At 37.6% G+C, this 22,095-nt stretch overlaps 3 protein-coding genes across 3 annotated transcripts; 1 reads left to right on the top strand and 2 right to left on the bottom strand.

Annotated features, from left to right (window-relative positions):
* Positions 1-3,056: 3,056 nt before the first annotated feature.
* MONOS_9215 (uncharacterized protein) lies at positions 3,057-15,176 on the bottom strand (the record flags this gene model as incomplete). The annotated part of the gene is made up of 1 exon (XM_067879693.1): positions 3,057-15,176. One exon carries the CDS (start codon positions 15,174-15,176, stop codon positions 3,057-3,059), a length of 12,120 nt encoding a protein of 4,039 aa, XP_067729772.1.
* Positions 15,177-15,933: 757 nt separating this feature from the next.
* Positions 15,934-17,134, bottom strand: MONOS_9216 (putative SDR family oxidoreductase; the record flags this gene model as incomplete). The annotated part of the gene is made up of 3 exons (XM_067879694.1): positions 15,934-16,113; positions 16,289-16,953; positions 17,023-17,134. The coding sequence occupies 3 exons, from the start codon at positions 17,132-17,134 to the stop codon at positions 15,934-15,936; spliced, it is 957 nt and encodes a 318-aa protein (XP_067729773.1).
* A 38-nt stretch (positions 17,135-17,172) lies between these two features.
* On the top strand, positions 17,173-22,038 carry MONOS_9217 (kinesin 3). Its single transcript, XM_067879695.1, has 8 exons — positions 17,173-17,314; positions 17,364-17,421; positions 17,489-17,707; positions 17,769-18,026; positions 18,125-18,260; positions 18,454-18,621; positions 18,856-19,014; positions 19,231-22,038. Exons 1-8 carry the CDS (start codon positions 17,193-17,195, stop codon positions 21,462-21,464), a joined length of 3,354 nt encoding a protein of 1,117 aa, XP_067729774.1. The 5' UTR covers positions 17,173-17,192; the 3' UTR covers positions 21,465-22,038.
* Positions 22,039-22,095: the final 57 nt, after the last annotated feature.

A 22,095-nucleotide genomic window follows, 5' to 3' on the forward strand; every position in this document is an offset into this window, starting at 1 on the left:
TAAAAGTTGTTCCATGCTATTGTGCGTTGAACCCGACTTAACCTGTTGAATTTGTAGCTTCCAAAGTGAGAAAATTAATCAATCCAATAACTGCAACAAGTGCGTTGTATTCGGAGGAAAAACCAAAAGCCAAATATCTTCATTAGCAAGACGAGTCAATGCATTATCCGATAGGTGGATTCTACAGCCATCAAGAATCAACACTTCCTGTGCGTGTTTATCTGGCAAAATCATTCTTTTAATGTTGACATGAGGAATGAAAACATTCTCAATCCAGTTTTCAAACCACTCCTTTGTGAAATTAGACAATTTTTTGATTTCAACGCAACCATGAATTCCTATTTGATAGCCTTGAGACCGAAGGGATCTTTTGTTTAACGGTTTTTGCGCCAGAAAACAAGGAGGAACAAAAGTATCATCAAGTGAAATTATGAGGAGCAATGCTATCTTAATCTCTCCTCTGTAAACATGCGTGTGATCAATAACACGATTTTCATTTGTTCCCACTATTCAGTTTTCATTTCTTGTATCTTCATGGGCATAACAACCTGATTCATCTGCACTGTAGATCATTGAAGAATATTTTCCACACATATATGTCTTAATTTTTTTGAATACTTCCTTTTGTTTAATTATCAATTAAAACAAATATTTCATATTTTCGTCAATTTTCTGTTCCCCTCCATTAAACTACACAGAAAAGGAAATAATAACTTTGTTGAAGTACCGTTTCCATTATCGAAAAGTTACGTGAGTGGGAACAGAAAATTGAAGAAAATATGAAATATGAGTTTGATTTGAAAATTATTCAAAATGAAGTTTTCAAAAAATAATTGCCATATGGGTGATTATTTTTGAAATCATAACTATTTTCGAGGTGCTGATAAATAAGCTTTCCTATAGAACATGTTTTTTTTTTTTTTTTTTTTTTTTTTTTTTTTTTTTTTTTTTTTTTTTTTTTTCATACAATGAAAATTTTATTATTGTCGTTCCATAAGCCAATGTTTGAGCACTGTGAAAAGCACCATCCTCTTTTTGAAGTGCTTTCACTTTTTCGTGTTCATTCTTTTGACTTTCGAAGCAAAATTTCAAATCGAAATGTTCGATTGAAACAATATGATGTCAAAAAATTATCGCCAGTATATTGAAAAGTTGTTCTATTTCTGATAAAACAGTTTTTGGTTTTGTTTAATGAATGCTAATCGAAAATTTTGTGGATTTTCATGCTTTTTTGCACGAAACAAACGGAATTTATTTCTTCCACTTTTTTTGATCTTATTTTCATTCTTGAATATTTATCAATTCATCTTTGATTCTGAGCTTGATTGTAATAAAAACTTGATATTTTGAAACACTCAACTCATCTCAAAAAAAACTCATTGATAAAATAAATTTGGGGGAAAATACGTACTTTCAAGCTTTTTTTACACAAAGCATGAAATAACTGTTTCACTTATAACATTATAAAACTTTATCAGATTTCATAAGGAATTTGATTTTCATATCCGTGTGCAAACGTCATTGATGCGAAAACAAAATGTTTTGTGACATCACTTGTATTTCAAAAAATGAACCCATTTTTTTTCCATTTTTTGATAACAAAAAGTTCATCGAAGGTGCATAATTTTTCAATGAAAATGCCTGAATTCTGATATTTTGTCCCGTGTTTTGGATTCCGACATAATAAACATTGCTATTGTTATGTCAATTTTTGGTTCATTCATTCATCATTTCCGAAAAAGAAAATCATTGCAAATCAATCTTTCCATTGAAAAACTTCTAACATTTAGATGTTATTTGAAGAGTTCGAATAAAAAACTCGATCAAAAAATTCGAAAAATCTTCAATATGAAGATATTATATTATTCAATTTTCCAAAAAGAATTATTCATAGGTGATTATTTTTGAAACATTTTTTAATCGAAAACAAAAATTTTTTCTTTTGTTCAGAATGTATATGACTGTTCATTAAAAAGTGATTTTGCACTTCACAAATGATTCCATTGAGAATACATCTCAAACATTGGCATATTGAGCGTTATTCACAAATTGAACATTTGCACAAAGGCTAATCACTCTTTCAACAAATCACTATTTAATTTTCAACTTTCAGAAAACAGTTATAATTTCGAAAACGTCACCCACATTTCAAAATTTTGTCTCGATTTTTTGAATAATAAAACCTCCGTATTTTACAGCGGCTCATTCAATTTCATTCCAAATATGCTTTCATGTACTAATTTGGGCTTCATTGAAATATGGTTTATTTGTTTATCACTAAACTGATCAAAAAATGAGTTTTTTTTCATAACCCTTATTTTGTCATTCATTGTTTTCTGAAAAGAGTAATTTTTTTTTTCTTTTTTCTTTTCTTTTCTTTTTTTTTTCTTGTGAGACGAAAGACAAATATAACTATCTTCTATTTTTTGATAAATCTATCTTTGCAAATTTCGTTCAAGTAAGAAGAGAAAAAAATACATATTTATTGAAAATGGTCATGAAATGTATCAAAAAAATGAAGAAAAACTTGTTAATTTCTATGATGTGAAAAAAAAAGCAAATCCTTATCAACAAAACTTAAAACAAACAAACGCATTGAATGAGTTAAAAATGAAGAAGATAATATTTTTCTTCAACAACAATTGAATAAAAAAGCTAATTCTATATAATTTGAACAAAACTATTTAAAATATAAATAATTCGACACATCAATTTATAAAGCTTCAATTCCATTGCTGCTCTAGTAATACACAATGAAAAAAAAAAAAAAAAGAACAAACTTATATTCTTCACACAAAATTCTGAAAGTGAATAATACTATTACCATAACAACAAATAAACAAAAAAATAAAAAAAAAAAATAAAAAAAAAAAAAAAAAAAAAAAAAAAAAAAAAAAGATGATGGATGCTTCCAATCAAATTGCATTCCGCAATGAATAACAATAATTACGCTGATTAATAATAATAATATTATTATTTACAAGTGATTAACAAATGCTTCGTAACATTAAAAAAGTGCACACACAATAAAACTCAGATATTGCACATTGTTCATTTCATTTTGAAGAAGCCAGCCCTCTTCCAGACAGCTCCTTCTGGAGGCGCTGCTGATATTCTCTTTCTCTCCTCTGCTGTTTCATCTTGACCAGCGCATCAAACTCACTTTCACTGTCTTTCGAAGAAGAAAGCCCTTCCAACGAGGCAGTGCTGGCTGTGCCTGAAGAGGAATAAGTGGAACTTAAAGAAGAAGAAGAAGAAGATGATGATGAAAAAGCAACAGCAGAAGAGAAAGAAGGAAGCTTATGCTGAGGTTGAGTGTTATGTGTGCGATTCACTCCAGTCGGACGAACAGGCAGCGAATAAGGCGACATTAGCGAATTGTCCTTTGGAGGGGAAGAAAGAAGGAACGAAGGAGAAGCAAAGCTCAAGGGTGACATTGATTTGATCGAGGAAGGAGATTTGGTTCGACTCTCTGAAATATGATGAGCATTATCTCTAATTGGACTCAAAGTGTCTTTCTTCTTCTTCTTCTTGTTATTCTTTGTACTTGCACTCCTGCTGCTTTTCTTAACTAAACCTCTTTCTTCTCCTTCTCCTTCTTCATCTTCCATTTCCTCCCCACTCTCCTCCTCCTCCTCTTCTCCTTTGTAAGAAAGCCTGCTTTTCTCAGTCATCGCACCGCTTCTGCCATCAACACCTGAATTTTCTGAGCTAATCCCCAAAATGCTGCTGTGCCCTTGTCTTTTTGCTCTTTCTGAATAGTATCCGTCTCCATACAATTCTCTGTTCCTCTTGGCCAGCTGCATTGCACGAGTCGTTTTATTCGCCTTCTCTTTTCTTCCTTCTTCACTCATTCCCATTTCCTCTGCTGCTTTCTTTCTTTCCTTTGCTTTGTTCACTTCTCTGCCAGAATCCACACTAGTTCTGTTTGTCTCTGTCTGCCTCTGCTCTTTCCTTTCTGTGTGTTTCTCTTCTGTCTCCTTGTTCCCTTGCCTTTGTGTCGCCTGCATTTGCATTGCCAGCTTCTTCCTGTTCCTCTCCAAAAGCTGCAGCTTCCGCTCGGTCACTGCCACAAGCAGCAAAGCTTCTTCTCTTTCTCTCCTCTTCTCTGCCTCCTCTTTCCTCTTCAGCTCTTCCTGTTCTTTCTGCATCTTCTCCTTCTCCTTTCTCTTCTCCTTCATCTTCTCGATCCTCTTCTCCCTCTCCTCCACTTGCTTCTTCCTCTCCTCCTCCTTCTTCCTCCTCCTCTGCATTTCTCTATCCACCCTCTTTGCGTGCCTGTCCAGCATAATCCACTGCCTCATCCTCTCCTTCTCCCTCAGCTCTTTCTTCCTCATTTGCGTGTTGTCCTTCTGCACATTGCGTATAGACATCGCCAATGACTGAATCTGAGGTGTTGTCATTCTATTGGATAAAGCTGCAGAAGGCGAGAAAGATGCCTCTTTTGCAGAGGAAGGCGTTTCTGTTGCATCCAAACGGAGCTGTTGTTGTTGTTGTGAATGGGAAAAGGAAGAAGAACTGAAAGATGTGCTGATTGGAGGAGGTTTGTTGTTGTTGGAAGAAGAAGAAGAAGAAGAAGCAGAAGGAGAAGAAAGAATCAAAGAAATATCGTTCAGATTGAGAATAGCTGGGTTCTCAACTGAATTAGAATCAGAAACAGAAGCAGAAGAAGAAGATGATGAAGATGATATTGCATTTGCATTAGAATTTGTATTAACATCAACATTTGTGCTAACATTTCCATTGACAGAAGAGACAGGTTGTTGACTTAGAGGAGGCAGTCGAGAAGGAGTTTGAACAGAAGAAGAAGTGGGCGTGCAGCAAGAAGAAGGGAACGAAGAGGCAATTAGAGGAGAAGAAGAGGCAGTGGCAGGCGAATAGAGAGAAGGAGAGGAAGGCCAAGAGGATGTTTTAGAGGGAACGAGGAAGTTTATGCGTGTTCTTTCTGTTGTTTGGGAAGAGAGAGAAGAAGAAGAAGGAGAAGAAGGAGAAGAAGGAGAATGGACAAAGGGAGCAGGAGCTGTGTTACTATTATTATTGTTGTTGTTGATTGATTTTGGCTTGAAAGCAAAGGAAGAAGTGTCAGCTGTGCGGAGGAGGTTGTATGTGGAGGAGATTGGAACAAGAGAGGAAAGAAGAGAAGAAGAAGGAAGAACGACAAAGGGAGAATAAGAAGAAGAAGAAGATGGTGATGATGTTGTTGATGTTGATGATTGAGGATTGAAATAAACATGATGTGAAGGGAAGAATAAAGACGTTCTCTTTCCTTCTTCCTTCTCTTCTTTCTCTTTCTCTTTATCATATTCTTCTTCTCCTTCTTCTTCGCCCTCTTCACCCTTTTCACCCTCTTCACACTCAACTTCACACACAATTGCGCCATCTTCTTTATATTTCATAGCTTTTCTTCCAATCTCCTTGTCTTCTTCCTCAACATCTATTTTAGGTGCCATCATTCTTTTCATTGCAAACAGGCAGGAACGCTGAGAGGCAAAGAAAGAAGGCGAAAAGACGTCGTTGTGGAAGATGAGGAGGTCTTTGTTGAAGAGGAAAGGAGAAAGAAGAGAGGAGGAATCAGATTGGTTGAGGTCTGAATCGAAAGTGCAGGAGGAGGAAGAGGAAGAAAGAGAAGGAAAGGCAAGTGAAGGCAAAGAAAGAGAAGAAGAAGAAGAAGAAGTTGATGAACTTCCTTTTTGTTCTTCTTTGATTTTCTTCTGTTTTGCTTCTTCTTTCTTTCTCTCTCTCATCATTCTTTTTCTTCTCTTCATTTTGTCGATTCTTATCTGCTTTTGCGACAATCGGAAGAAAAGCGAAATACGTCCCATCAAAAATGTGATCAAAAGAAAGCCCACATTTTGTGAAGGGTTCAAATATTCCAATGCTGGTGATGTTTGACAACTTGTCAAATTTCCTGTCAAATTATCTGTCAAATTGTTTGTTGAACTGTCTGTTGAATTGAATGCAGCTTCGTTCTTTGTGTAAGACGGAACAAGAAATGATGATGATGATGAGGAGGAGGAGGAAGAGGAAGAAGAAGAGGAGGAAGTGTTTTTATTGGCTTCATCTGCAAAAGAAATACGATTGGCAAAGTCGCTAAAAACAGGAGCTGGACAAATAGAAGAAGAGGAAGAGGAAGAGGAAGAAGAAGAGGAATCAGAAAAAGTTGAAGTTGAAGAAGTTGAATTGTTTGAAGAATGTGAAAGGGAAAGAGGAAGAGGAGGAAGAGGAAGAGATGATGATGTGATCATTTTGTGATAGCCCTTTGGCTGAGGATATGGCTTGGTGGTGTAAGAAATGACGAAAGGAGAAGGAGGAAGAGGAAGAGGAGAAGGAGGAGGAGGAGAAGAAGAAGATTTATTCTTGTTGAATTGAGAAGGATGTGATTGCATAGAAAGACCAATGTTGTTGCCATTGTCTGTTCTATTTGAGTATCTTCCATCAGAATGAATAACATCTTCAGGTCTTTCATTGTTTGAGTTCTGTTTATTTATGTCCTTTCCTTCATCAATAAAAGTATTATTATTATTATTATAAAAATCACCTTCTTTCATGTTATCTCCAATCAAAACATTTCCATCTTCCTTCTCTTCCTTCTCCTCCAATCTATTCTCCTTCTCCTCTTCTCCTTCTCCTTCTCCTCCTTCTCCATTTCTTTCTTCTCTCTTCCTCTTCTCCACCACAAATGCTCTGTGCACAAATGGCAGTGCTGCAATTGCTGCTGTCACAAACGAAAAAGACGATTTGACACCTTCAAAAGGATCAGTTTTGCGTTGAATGGATTGACTGAGAGAGGAAGAGGAGGTTATTTCTGTGTTAATGTTTGGTTTAACTTTAACTTTATCTTCCTCTTCTTCTTCTCTTTCTTTTCCTTCTCCTGTTTTTATTCTGTCATTCATGTTTTGTTCATAATGAACTGTTGTATTTGCATCATAATCCAATCTTTCCATTTCTTCTTCCTCAAAATCTTCTTCTTTCTCTTGCTCCTCCTTCTCTTCCACGCTTCTGCAATCTTTTTCTTCCCATTCCCTTTCATATTCCATTCTTCTTCTTTCTTTCTCTTCTTCTCTTTTCTTCTCTTTTCTTCTCTTTTCTTCCTCTTCCTCTTCTTTCTCCCTCAAAATTGCCATCTTTTCCCTTTCGTGTATTTGTGCTTCTTCTTCAAGTTCATACAGAACAGACAGAAGAGCACCAGTGGTGAACAGGGAGATGTAGCTGGGGTTGCCTTGGAGAGAAGGAAGAAGGGGAAGAGAGGAAGAAGAAATAGTAGAAGAAGAAGAAGAAGAAGAGGAAACAGAGGAAGATGATGGACTTGCATTAACATCACATGAATTAGAAGAAGAATCAGAAGAATCAGTTGTTTTATTTGAAATATCATTCAAATGTGTATTTTCACTAAGACTATCTTGTTTTGAAGGAGCTACAGTTTCTGTGTATTTTCTGATGAGTGCAGTGGATGGGCGATCTGAATATGATTTCGAGCCTTTCAACAGAAAAGAAAAGGAAAGTGAAGAAGAAGAAGAAGAGGAAGAGGAAGAAGAAATAGACACATTTGAAGTTGGGTCAACATTGTTTGCTTTTTCATCTTCTTTCTCTCTTCTTTTCTCTTCTTTCTTCTTTTCCTCTTTTCCCTTCTCCCTCTCCTCCTCCCCTCCCACTCTTTCACTTGCTCTGACACATGCCAATGACATAATCAGATCCACAAGAATCTTTTGAGATGCAGTTGGTATCCACATGTCACTGTGATGCGGCCCAATCACATTTTCTGCTTTTGAAATGCGTTTTTGATGTTTTGTTGTTCTTATTTTGGAATCTGGTTTTGTCTTTCCTTCTTTGAGTGGGATTGAATTGTTTGTTTTTGCTTGAATTTTTCTTTTTAATTGATTTTTATTTTTGTTTTTAGTTTTATCTTCTTCTACTTTTTCAGTTGGAAATGTTCTTTTTCTTTCTTCTTTCTCTTTTGCTTCCTCTTCTTCTTTTTGAAGAGGCATTGGAATTTCAGCAGCAGACTCTTGAATATCATTGCTTGGCATTCTTTCTCTTTCTGCTCTTTTCTCAACAAAGTTTTCTTCTTCTTCATTTTCTTGTTCCTGTATATGCGACTCTACTTGTTCTGTCAATTGGTCATCATTTAATTTCTTTTCATTTTTATCGCCGTCATCTTTTTCTTCCTCTTCTTCCTCTTCCCATTCATACTCTTCTTCCTCCTCTTCGCCCTCTTCTCTCCTTCCTTCCTTCCCTTTCTTCTTTCCTTCTTCCTCTTGTTCCTCTTCCTCTTCTTCTCTCTCTCTTTCCATCTTCCTCTCCCTCAGCCTCTTCAACAGCTCTTCCTTTGCTTCTAATTCCATTTCTGCTTTTTTGTTCTTTTTGCTCATTTTTTTGATGTTCAGCTCCAAAATTCGCAAAGCTTTTAATTCTCTTTTTTCTTCTTTTGTGTCTTCGTCGTCTTCTGAATTGATTTCACAATCACTCCAATTCTCTTCTTCTCCATCATCTTCTTCATCGTCTTCTTCTTTTTTTATCTCTTTCTCTTCTTCTTCTTCTTCTTTCTCTCCTTCTTCATATTCATATTCTGATTCTTCATCTTCTTTTCCCTCTTCTTCCTTCGAATTTTTATTTGTCTTTTCTTTTCTTGTTCTAATTGAACTTTTTATTCTTTTTGCTTCGTTTTGTTTTCCTTTCTCCTTTTTAATTGTTTCATTTTCGCTTTCTTTTGAAATAGAACCAGGCAAAAGATGTTTCACATTATTGTTTTCATTCGATTTGTTTTTATTATTATCTTCTTCTTCTTCATTCTCAATCAAAATACTTTCATCTTCATCATCTTCATCATCTTCATCATCACTATCGTATTCTTCTTCTTCTTCTTCGTTTTCGTACTCTTCATCCAACTCATCTTCATATTCTTCTTCATCATCAAACTCATTTCCTTTCTCAAAATCCCTTCCTTCTTCTTTTCTCTTCCCTTCTCCTTTTGTTCCTATCCAATTCCCAACCTCTTCTTCTCTTTCTCTTTCTCCTTCCTTCCTTCCACATTCTTCTCCTTCTCCCTCTCCTCCTCTTTCTTTCCCCTTCCTTTCCTTCTCTTTCCTTCTTCCTCTTTCTGCCTCCTTCTCCATCTCTTCCTCCATCTTCTCTGCCATCTGTGTCTTCTTGTTGTGTCTCAACAGACTTCTCACAAATCTCTTGCTATTCAAAAGAAGAGAAAGCGCATATCTCACCAGACACACCACAAAATGCTGAACAACCGTCTGTCTGTTGAAAAGAAGCAATGAAGAAGAAGAGGAGGAGGAAGAAGAAGTTTTATTCCCTTCTTCTCCTTCTCCTTCTTCCTCCTTCCACAATGTCGCATCTGTCTGGAATCTCACCAGCATCTTCCTCACAATCTCACACAGCTTCCGAAACACAATCACATCTGGCAGGTCTTTCGGGAGCGGTCTAAGCGATTTGTAGAGAGAAGAAGGGAAAGAGAAGCTGGAGGCAGCATGCTCAGGGAAATAGCTCTGGTTCCAGAGAGAAAGAGGAAGAGAATCGAGAACAGAAGAGGAGATGATGGAACTTTTCTGTTTGAAATTCAAAATTTTATTGTTTGATTCCTTTTGGGTTTTTTTTGCGTTTCTGTTGTGGAAGCTGAGAATAAGCGAGGTTTCTTGCTGTTGACTCAAAAATGGGTTCTTTTTGGACAAAAGACGAGAAATGTTGGCTGGGCGAATAGCTTCTTTTAATTCCATTTCTGTGTTGACTCCACCAATACATACATCATCTTCGTCGTCATCTTCATCATATACATTATCATTGCCTTCTTCTTCTTCTCTTTCTTTCTCTCCTTCTCCTTCATCATCATCTTTTTCTTCCTCTTTTCCCTTCTCTTTCCTCTCCTTCTCCTCTTCCTCTTCTTCATCCTCATCCTCAAACAATGCCATTTCCTCATTTGACCATCTTTCAATCTCTCTCTTCCCATTCATCACCAGCGCCACCATCACCCTCATCATCTCTATTGCTTCATGGAGTGCCAAATTAGGCAGCTGCAAAACACACAACATCAGCTCAATATCTACTTCTGAACATAATCTGTGACGAAGGCGGCAGTTTAGAAGAGAAACGATGGGAGAGAGAGGGAAAATAGAGGAAGAGGAAGAGGAAGAGGAGGAAGATGGCGATGAAGATGATGAAAGTTCAACATCTGAATTAGTATCACTTTCATCATTTCTTCCTTTTTTCATCATTGTCTTCTTTCTCCTCTCCATTTCTTTCCCATTCTTTTCTTTCATCCCATCAAACAAAAACAGCATTGATGTTATCTGCACCGCCAGCTGCTGAGCAGAAAGAGGAGGATAAAGCGAAGAAGGATAAACAGGCGAAAGGAGGAATAAAGGAATGGTGGCAGAGAACAAAGAGGAGCTTCGGGCAGGAGGAATAGCAGAGAAAGGGGAGAGGAGAACAGAGAGGAGAAATTGGAGAGTTTTGGATGTGTTGGAGGAGGAAGAGGAAGAGGAAGAGGAAGAGGAAGAAATAGCAAGATTTTCTTTCTTCTTCTCTTCTTCTTCCTCTTCTCTTCTTTCTTCTTCTCCTTTTTCTTCTCTTTCTTCTCTCTCTCCATTCACACAAATAGCCATGCAAAATGAAGCAACGAATTCTGCAAAGCGAAGTAGAGGAAACGACCACATTTCGATCATCAGGAAAGAGACAGAGAAAGAGACAAGATTGAGCAGACGGGCAAAGCGGCGGGGAAGACGGACAAGAGAAGAATGAGAAGAGAGAGAAGAAGAGGAAGAAGAGGAAGAGGAAGAGGAAAGAGAAGAAGAACAAGACAAAGAATAAGAACACTTATAATACTCGCCCAATGGATAGTCCCATGTGATTGTGGTGTTTTCATCCTCCTTCAGAACAGCTGGGCTCAACTGGAATGTTCGTGTGGCAAAGGAAATGATAGACAGAAGAAGCTGCACTTTGGATGGAGAATCAAAAAATGTCTTTTTCTTTTTTTGGGAATGAGATTTTTCTGAGTTTGATTGTTTTGTTTCTGATTCTTTTTTCTTTTCTTTTTCTTCTTTTTCTTCTTTCTCTTTCTTTTCTTCTCCATTTTCTTCTTCTTCACTATCATTGTCATCTTCATCGCTTCCTTCACTACTTTCATTACTATTATAATCATCATAATCATCATCTTCTTCATTTTCATCATTCCCTTCTTCTTCCTCTTCCTTCTCCTTCTCCTCTTCCTCCTCCTCTTCCCTCTCCATCTGCTCCTTCCTCATCCTCTCCTTCTCTTCATTGATCATCTTCTCTCCAATGTTCAATGCTGCATCCACCACAATCCCCGCTGTTTTTGCCATTGCCTTCTGAGAAAAAGAGAGGAAAGAGCTAAAAATGCTAAGAAAATTCAAATGAGAAGAGAGGAAAGAGGAAAGAGAGGACAAAACAAGGAAGCGCTCTTGGATTTGTTTGGAGGGAGGTTCGGTGAGAACACGAGAGGAGGACTTGGAGAGAAGGGGGATGGGAATGGATGGAGAAGAAGAAGAAGAAGAGGAAGAAGAAGATGATGATGAAGTTGAATGTGATATTAAAGAAGAAGAGGAAGAAGAAGGTAATGTTATCAGAGAAGCATTAGATGATGATGATGATGATTGTTGAATATTCCCCTTTCCATTTCCATTTCCATTTCCAACAGACCCAAACATTGGAAATGCTGCTGTTGATGCCGGAATCGAAATATTTGCCGGCGGGCGGAAATCGGATTTATTATTATTATTGTTATTGTTATATCTCTTTGAAAAATCTTCTTTTTCCTCGTTTCTTCGCATTTGTCGAAACTCTTGTTCGTCTTTGCTGTCAAAACCAGCACATTCCAATATTTGTGAGGCAATTATAACAGAATTCATACCCTTTTCTTCTTTTTCTTCTTTTCCTTCTTTATTTTCTTTATCATTTCCTTCTCTTTCTTCTCTTTCCCTTTCTTTTTTCATCTTTTTCTCTTCCTCCTTCGCCATCTCCATTAACATCTCATTTATTCTCTTCAACCTTTCCTCTTCTCCTTTCTCTTCCTCCCTCCACCTCTCAATCATTTCTCCATTTGCCATCTTGTTCATTTCCTTCATCAGCAACTCCACAACAGAGAAGAAGAGAGGTTTATTTGAGTCAAAAGCAAGAGGGAGATATTGAATAAGAAGAGAGCGAAAGAGCGAGGGATGGAAAATGGAGAGAGAAAGGAAGAGGGAAGAAAGGAGCTTGAGAAGAGAGTGGGGGAGGGAAGGGAGGAGGGAAGGGAGGAGGAAGAGAGGGGGAGAAGAAGAAGAACGAGAAGAGAGAGAAGAAAGTGAAGAAAGTGAAGAAAGGGAAGAATCGAGAAGATGAGGAGTAGTAGTAGAAGAAGAAGAAGGAAAGGAAGAAGAAGGAAGAGAAGAAGAAGAAGAAACAGAATTTGATAGATGGAAATGGTTGTTTGAAAGCGAATGGCGAGAAGAGAAGGAGAAAGAAGGAAAAAGAATGTGAGAAGAGAAAGAAGAAGAAAGAAGAGAAAGAGAACTTGTATTGTCAGCTAAAAAGAAAGAAGAAGAAGAAAATGAAGAAGAAGGAGGAGGAATATGTCGAAGTGAATGTAATGATTTAGAAGAAGAAGAAGAAGAGGAGGAAGAAGAAGAAGAAGAAGAAGAAGAAGGATGAATAAATATTTGTTTTTCTTCTTCCTCTTTGAAGAATTCGTTCATTGTTTCTCTTTTGTTCTTCATCAGAAACTGAAGAGAAGGAAGGTGTGAATTCATATTTGGATCATTCACATTGGAAGAAGAGAAGAGAGAAGAAGAAGAGGAAGAAGAAGAGAAAGAAGAAGAGGAAGAAGAAGAAGAAGGAAGAGAAGGATCTTGAAATGGCAATAGAGGAGATATAGATTGCTTAGCACGAAGAGAATAAGGCGAAGAAAAAGATGATGAAATGGAAGATGAATTGTTGAAAGAAGAAGAAGAAGAAGAAACAGAAGAAACAGAAGAAGAATGAGAAGAATAAGATTTTGCTGATGAAATTTTTTCTGTCTGTTTTGTGTTGATGTTATTTCTTTTTCTTTCATTGTCTTCATCTCCTTCTCCTTCTTCTCCTTCTCCTTCTTTTTCCTCTTTTTCTTTATCATCATCATTTTCATTCAATTTCATATTATTTCCTTCTTTTCCCTCTTTCCTCTCCCATTCTTGTTTCAACCCAACTTCTTTCTTCATTCTCTCCACCCATTCCGCCTCTTCTTCTCTTTTCCTCCTTTCCATCGCCCACTCTCCATGTTCTACGCTTCCTAAATAGGAATCTTCACAATTAGATTGAAGAAACAAGGCAAAAAGCTTTGGGAGAAGAGAATGTTTGGAAGAGGTGAGATGAGCCCATAAGACACGTTGGATGAAGAGGAGGTTGGTTTGGAGCTGGTGGAGATCGGAAGAGGAGAGAGAAAGAGAGGAAAGAGAAGGAGAAGGAGAAGAATAAGGAGATTGAGAAGAAGTGGTGTTTGCGTATGTACATGAGTTGAGAAGAGAGGAAAGAGAAGAAGGAGAGGAAGAAGAAGAAGAAGATGATGATGATGAAATATGAAATGAAGAAGAAGAAGAAGAAATATTTTGAAGTTTTCTTTTAGAAGAAGAAGAAGGAGAAGAAGCAGAAAGATTATCATTTTTAGTATTTCCTTCAGAAACAGATGAAATGGAAGAGGAAGAGGAAGAAGAATTTGACAGAGGAAGAGGAATATCAGAAGGAAGAGGAGTGAATAGAGGAACAGATAAAGGCAATGGAACAGAAGAAGAAGAAGAAGAAGATGATGATGATGAAATTCTTTGTATTTTTGGGTGAATGGGACGAGGTTGTTCAGTTAGTTTCTGTGCAACACCAAATCTTTGAGCATAATGAAAAGAAGAAGAAGGTGATGATGATGAAATGGAAGGGGAAGAGGAAGAGGAAGAAAATGAAGAAGAATTTGATAATTTGACAGGAGGAAGTTGGGTGTTGTGCTGAAGTGAAGAAGAAGAAGAAGAAGAAGAAGAAGAAGAAGAAGGCGATGATGTTGTTGATGAAAAAGAAGCTTTCTTGTTTGAAGAAGTCAAAGAATCATTTGAATCCCCTTTATTTTTTCCGGCATTTATTTCAATTTTTTCCGGCAGTTTCTTCTTCTTTTTCTTCTCTTCCAGCAAATTCTGCTCCGCTCTGCTCAATTCATTCTCCATCCACACAAAAAGGCCCCAGAACAGCGAATTCATCACACACAGCGCAGAAAAGCTGATCAAAAGGTCTTTATTTGACAGGCCTGAAGAGATGATGTCAAATACAAAACCTGTCTGCTCTGGATTCATCAGCAAGCAGACGCAGATTTTGCTTGAGTGTTTCAGAAGCAGCAGGAAAAACACAAACAGCGGGCACAGATGAAGCTCGTGGCCTGAAGGTAAGAAGGGGCAGTTGAGCATCAGCATGAATGTGTTGAAGGGCAGCTGGAAAGGTTGCTTTGGTGCAATAACACTTGGGAATGGAGCACCATTTAGTGGATGTGATGTGTCGATGAACTGTAGTGCCTTTTCGTTGTCTTCGGCAATGAAGGTACCGGACACTGCATTTGTTTGGGACATGCCAGAATTCACGCTGCGGTCGTTTTGCATTGGATAGCATTTTCGCTTCATCTCTGGCCATTCCAAAATCCGTTGAAACAATCCATTTTGATCGCCAATAAGATCGCAACCTGTTGAACCTGTAAAGCCAAAACTCAATGAGAACAAAGAAATAATAAGATCAATTGTTAATTTCCAGGATCCTATATTTACAGAGAGTTCAGGAGAATTAATCCATTTTTCCATGACATAAGTCACTCCATCAGTTACAAAGGAAGGAATTATTCCAACGTTTGTTTTCAATATTGAAAAATGAGTTTTGGGGGAAAGTCTTACAATTGACTGAAACATTGTTGACGATATTTGATTATGTAAATGTCGAAGATGCAAAACTCCAAAATTAGAAGTTATTAAATAGTTTTTCAGAAATTGCAATTGAGAATGAGAATTCAAGCGATATACAAATGACCCTGCATGCGATGAACGATGAATACTTTCGGGTGGAGGAAGAATTTTTTCACTGTTTTTTGCATAAGAAGAAGAAAATATATTTGAGTGAAAAATCTCTGAGACATCTAAAACTGGACTAAAGTTGGCGTTTTGTTCGCTTGACATATTTTGCGTAAATTTTTCATTCGATTTTTCTTCTGTTTTGCATTCGTCTTGTTGATGTTCTTCAGAACAGACAGATTGTGTATAATTTTGTTTTTCTGATTTATTTATTGTAAGTTCAGATTCTAAATCAGCAGCATCCAACGAAGGCTGCATATTGTATGTATAGCTCAACGGAAAAGTTTGAAAAAAGCTTTGAAGCTCTCAAATCCTCAGAATTCAATATTTACTATTTTGTACCCATATTTATATATTCATAATCAAAAACGTATATCAATGAGATTATCTTAAATATTTAAAATGATGAACAGATTTTGAAAGGTTATAATTATTGATTTGTGAGTGATTCATGTGTTCATTTTGATATCAGACATTTTTTCATTTTATTACAAATAAAACTTTTTCGAACTGAAGAAATGCTGTACAATCGATAATACAATTTTATCATTCTTTTTAACTTCAAATTTACTGCACAAAAAAAAAAAAAAAAAGCTCATAAAAAAAAAAGAAAATTAAAATTAAAATTTCTTTAAGTGTATTGTAAGATATCTATTTTTGAATTGTAAAACAAAAAAAGACTTACAAAAAAAACAAAAGTATTAAAATAACTCATTCTATATTCATCTTGAAAGAAAATAATGTCTCTACAGTACTGCCACATTGAAATTCGCAGCAAGATTCCCAAAAAAAAAAATATTGAAATATGAGCAAAGAAGATAATAATTTTGGCTGAAATATTGCTTAGCATTCAGATTATGCTTCAATCCTTTTCCTTTGTGAATTTTGGCATTTCTTTTCTCATCTTTCTTCTCAGAATGTAATCCACAGCAGACGACACTAATGGGATCGGATAAATAAGAGACCCCAGAAAAGACGAATTCGTCAGATGGAACACTTTTCTCTTCTGCTCAGCTGCCTGTACAATCAGCTCAGCGCATCGCTATTACACACAAGTTGCAATTTTAAGGAAAAGAAAAAATATTCAATTGTTTTTATTTTAAAGTTACAAAACGGTTAAAGGAAAATACATAACAAAAATTACAGTTAAGATTATAGAAATTGTTTTCGAAAAAAATTTATAAAATAATTTCAATTTGAAAATAAAGAAGACAAACTTCTGGAGACATCATTCTTCTTTCTGGATCGATAGCTGCTTTGGCTCTTCCTCCTTTAACTGCTGCAGAACGAATGTTGGTTGCAACAAAGCCAGGGCACGCAATTGTCACAGTGATATTTTTCTCTTTCCATTCATTTCGTAAAGAATTAAAAAATCCGTGTAGTGCATGTTTGGACGCAACGTATCCCGTTCTTCTTGGGGTGCCCAATACGCCACTTCCGGTTGAAACACAAACAACTTGCCCATGAGACTTTTCTAGTTGTTCTGAAAAGACTTTTGTCATATGCACGGTTCCAAAATAATTAACTTTCATCAATTCACCATATACGTTATCGATATCTTCAAGAGAGTTAATTTCATCAAATGTGAGGTCCATTGATATTCCTGCATTGAGTACAAGAATATCGGTCCCTCCAAATTCATTTTCCACAACTTTTGCAAGTCTAATGCAATCTTCTTTATTTGTAATATCTCCAACGCATATTCGAGGCTTTTCTCGTTTGCCTTCAAAATTTGCTGAGCACTGTAAACATTCGCGGGCAACATTTTCCAACTCATTCTTTTTTCTGGAAAATAGCATCAAGCTTGCTCCTTTCTTTGCATAGATTTTTGCAATCTCCTTTCCAATTCCAGTGGATGCTCCAACAATTACAACTCTTGAACCTTTTCAAAAAAAAAAATGTGAACAAAAAAAACCAATTTAAAAAATTGTTCGAAAAAGTCGTTTCATACCAACTTTCCAATGTTTTCTGCAAATCATGTCATAAAAGAAATAAACGATATAATAACCAAAAATGCACAATGCAGCTGCGAATAATACAGAAAACATCTTTGAATCAAACATAAATGTGAAATTCAAAACATTTTTAGGGTTTGCCCATTATATAAAACTTAACCGTTAAATGTCCGAAGCCGTTACTGTTGCAGTACGTGTTCGTCCTTTAAACTCAAAAGAGAAAAAAGAAAAATGCACAGAAATCCAGAAGATTTCTGGAAAAACTATAACAATCACTAATCCAGAAAAGTTTACTCATTTTATTTCAAATATGTAGATTTTATATTTTTTTCCTCAGAAAAGAAAGTAAAACGTTCACGTTCGATTATGTCTATGGAACAAAAACTACACAAGATGTTTGATAAATTTTATATTCACCGGATTTTTTTATAATTGAGAGATGATGTTTTTTATGATTTTCAGCAAGTTTTCAATGATCTTGGGAAATTGTATTTGGAAAATTGTTGGAATGGATTTAACTGCACATTGTTTGCGTATGGACAAACAGGTGCAGGAAAATCTTATTCAATGACTGGCTCCAACGATTCACCCGATTCACGAGGTATTATTCCCCGTGGATGTGAAGAAATGTTTCGTAGAATTGAAGCAAATGATAACCCTGATGTGTCTTATGACGTTAGGGTTTGCTATTTTTATTTATGTATTTTGGATATCATTTTTAAAATGTGCATTAAAAAAATAGGTTTCTTATCTTGAGTTATACAATGAAAAATTGCAAGATCTTTTGGATCCAAAAAGCAACAAAGAGATTAAAATTAGAGAATCTCCGACAAAAGGAGTTTATGTTGAAAATGTTGTTGAAGAACCTGTAGCAAGTTATAAAGAAATTGAAGAAGTTATTGATGAAGGAGAAAAAGCTAGAACTGTTGCAGCAACAAATATGAATGCAACAAGTTCTCGTTCTCATTCTGTTCTGACAATTTATTTCACACGGCACGAGGTTAACTGCATTATAAAATTATTTATTATTGTTATTATAAATTTTGTTCACACAATTTTTTTTTTTGTTTGTTTGTGTTGTAATGAATTGATGTACAGCTTGTGAATGAGAAGAAGACCCAACGTGATGCCCGAGTGAATCTTGTTGATCTTGCTGGTAGCGAGAGACAGTCCAAAACTGGAGCCACTGGACAGAGATTAGCTGAAGCCAACGCAATTAACAAGAGTCTTTCAGGTTTGGTTATCTTTAAAAAGAGTTTATTTGTTTAAGATTTATTTTTTTTTCCGATCAAATAATATTCTTCAATGTTTATCTTTATGATTTCATTGAAAAACATTGCTTTTAAACATTGATAAATATTTATTCAATACTTATTATGAAACACTAACTTATTCAACAAACTGAAAAAATCTTTAAACATTTTCAGCACTTGGCAATGTCATCACTGCTTTGTCTGATCAAGCGAAAGGGAAGAAAGTGTTTGTTCCGTACAGAGACTCCACACTCACTCGAATGCTGCAGGATTCGCTTGGAGGAAACAGCAAGACCATTATGATTGCAGCCATGTCACCAGCATCATCCAACTACGACGAAGGTGTGGGGGAATGATGAAATGTGAATATATTTGTGGTTTATTTTTTTAAACTTTTATTATTGTTGTTTTGATGGTTGTATTGGTTATTGATGTTTGTTATCGTAAACGAAAAAAATTATTTTTCATTATGAATTCTTCAACTTTTTCCATCATCATTTATTTTTATTTTTATCTTTCTCTTTTTCCTGACTTTCTCTTTTTATTTATTTGTTTGTTTATTATTCTTCTCTTCAGGCGTCTCTACACTTCAATACGCCGATCGTGCCAAACAGATCAAGAACAAGCCAGTTGTCAATGAAAGTGAAAGCGACAAGCTCATCAAAGAGCTCAAAGCACAACTGGAAGAGCTGCAGAAGCAGTTGGCATCAGGTGGAGCAGGTGCAAGTGGAGGAGGTGTGAAAATAGAGAGAGAGAAAGAAAATGTTAATATTAAGAATTATTCATTAACTAATAAAGATGGAATCATTTTAACTTGTTCAAATTATTATTTTGCGCAATGTTTATTTCTTTTCAATTTCTTTCTTTTTTTAAACTTTATTTAATTTTTTGATTTCCTCTCATTTTTTAAAATTAATTATTATATATTTATTGAAATCTCCTTCCAAACAGCCTCCACTGCCCAGCAAGAAGCCGATCTTGATGCTGAGCGAGAGCGTCTTGAGGCCGAAAAGATAGCAACAGCCAAAAGAGAAGCAGAGCTGGCAGAGGAGAAAGCGAAGATGGATGCCGAATTAGCAGCCCTTCGGAAGGAGAGTGCGAAAGCAGGGCAGCCAGAGACAGATGCAGAGAAAGCGCTGAAGAAGAAACTGGACCAACTGGAAAGCGAGCGGAAGGAGCTGGAGATGAAAGTGGAGCAGGAAAGCGAGGCTGAGCAGGCGCTGGAGGAGAAAGAGGCGCAACTGCAGGAGATGAAGGAAGAGGCAGAGGCAGCTGAGAACGAGCTGAAGATCGCGCAGATGCGTCTGAGCGAGATGACCGAGACAGCTGAGGAGAAGAGGAAGAAAGTGGAAGAGATCAGAAAGAAGAGGAAGTCCTATTTGGACGACATGGGCCTGTCACGAAAGGAGATTATGGAGCTGGCAGCGGGTGATAGCGGGGCACAAGGGCCTCAACTGAAGAATCTGTCGCTGTGTGCTGATTTGAGTGGGAATTTGGTGTACTTCCTGAAGGAAGGGGAAGTGGTGCTGGGGTCAGACCAGAAGCAGAGCCAGATCGTGTCGAAGGGAATGGGTATAGCACCCGCACATGCAGTGTTTGTGGTGAATGCGCAGGAGAAGAGGGTTGTTTTGAGGCCGTTGGGCGATGAAAGAGTGCTGGTGAATGGGAAGTGGGTCGGGGCAGCGCCGGAGGGAGGGGAGGAGATTCCGAATGAGGTTGAGCTGAATGTTGGGGACAGGCTGATTGTTGGGAGGAGTGTGATGTTCCGCTTTTTGTATGATGCGAAGGGGCAGATGCCAGCAGTGGATGCGTCTGAGCAAGCCGAGCTGCTGCAGGCAGAGCTGGCGGTGGCGAGTGGGAAGTGCGATTCAGTGGATGAGTACAGGAGGAAGATGGAGAGCGGAGCTGAGCTGTTCCAGGCAGACAGCATCATCGACGAGGCTAATGCGATTGCAGCGCAACTGCACAGGAAGATCAACTATGCGATGGACATTCAGATGGATGCGAACGAGAAGAACAGAATTGCAGTGATTGTGAACAACCACGAGGAGAATGCGTGGTCGCACACACAGGAATGGGACATCTCAGTGCTTGAAGAGCGTCTGCCTTTGATGAGAGAGATATTGGCAGACTATGCGGAAGACGGTGTGATTGACAATCCGCCTGAAAACGACCCGTTTTACAATCCTCCTGATGATGAGCCGCTGGGCACAGCTGTTGTCAGCCTGCGCAACCTCATTCTGGCTGGTGCAATGCGTGTGACGCTGGGGGTGAGGGACGAGATGGGCAAAGGAGAGCACAAGGGAGAAGCGAAGTTCGCATTCACGTTGAAGATGAAGGCAGAGCCAGCGAAGAACACAGCAAGCAAAACAGCTGGAAAGACAGCTAACAAAGCAGGAAATAACACTGCTTCTTCATCTGCATCTGCTTCTGCTTCTTCCTCAGCCACTCCATCATCTTCGAGTGAGCCATCAAAAGAAGATGCAGCAGAAGTAGCAGAGGTGCCAGCAAAAGAAGTGACACTGCCGCTGAAGACAGCCCCTGCCAACACATATGCGTATTCTGAGGCAGCGCAGGGCAAACAGGATGCGAAAGGAAGCAAAGGAGTGAAGATGGTGAAGACGAAGCTGAAGAAGATCGTCGACACAGACAAGACGATCGGCAACACGGTGGTGATGGCGATGGAGGTGAAGAGTGTGCAGATGGACGACGATGTGGAAGAAGTCGACGGGCTCTTTGTGCGTTTCTCGTTCCCGCCAGGCAACGAGCAGATTTCAGAGCGGAGCAACTGTGCTGGAAAAGTGCTGAAGACGTGGGGTGCCTCAGCCAGCGCATCGTCCAAGTCCTCCACAAAGCCGTGCGCCTTCCGTTTTGAGTTCCCTTCGTTCTCTGCGCAGGATGTGGCGTTCTTTATGGAGTCGCAGATTCTTGTGGAGGTGTGGGGCCATGCGCCGTTCACAGCTGCAGCGTCTGTGCTGGGCGAGCTGTCGCCGCTGGAGAAGGCTGTGGCGAGTGCGAAGAAGCAGCTGGCGTCTGTGTCGGCAGAAGAGGCGAAGACGAAAGGGGCGCTGAGTGCGAAGGAGATGGAGATCACGAAGATGAAGAAGGAGATGGAGGAGCTGAAGGAAAAGTACGAGAAACTGGAGAAGGAGAAGAACGAAAGCTCAAGTTGCCAGATTCTGTAGAAGGGTTGGGGATGGGCGAAAAGGAAGGAGGTTGATGAAGGGATTTCGTTTTTTAAAGGCGTTTTCTTTCATAATTTCTTTCATTTTTTGACTTTTTTTTAAGTTTGATTTTGTATCTCTATTTATTCTTCTTTAGTCAGTCTCATAGCAATTGTTATCCCTCTATTTTTTTTGTGTAGATTTTTATTTTCTAAAAAGAAAACAAAATAATAATAGAGAAAAAAATAAAAATAAATGAAGAAATAAAGAAGGGGGCGAAGCTTGCATCTTTTTCATTCATTCGCATTTTTTGAATGTCAAATGTATGCACTTTTGCTACGAATGCTTCTTTCTGTTTGTGTCTTTTACTCTCATCCTTCTCCTTTGCAATGCTTCTTTTGAAGCGTTTTGCATTTATCTGATTTTTCATTTGAATAATTTCATCATTCCCATTTCTTGTCAAATCATCAAACTCAACAACCACTTTTTTTGACAAATTTCATAGTTGAATTCTTTTTCTTCTATCACCTTCATTTTGGGGTTTTTACTCCAAGCATTTCTCGCTTTCATTCAATAATACATTTTTTATCAAACAGTTTTTAACTCAAATTGATTTAAACAAAAAATTTTTTAAAAATAGAAAGTTAAAAAA

Source organism: Monocercomonoides exilis (assembly GCF_001643675.1).
Source record: "Monocercomonoides exilis strain PA203 chromosome Unknown scaffold16-1735695, whole genome shotgun sequence".
Taxonomy (NCBI): domain Eukaryota; phylum Preaxostyla; order Oxymonadida; family Polymastigidae; genus Monocercomonoides; species Monocercomonoides exilis.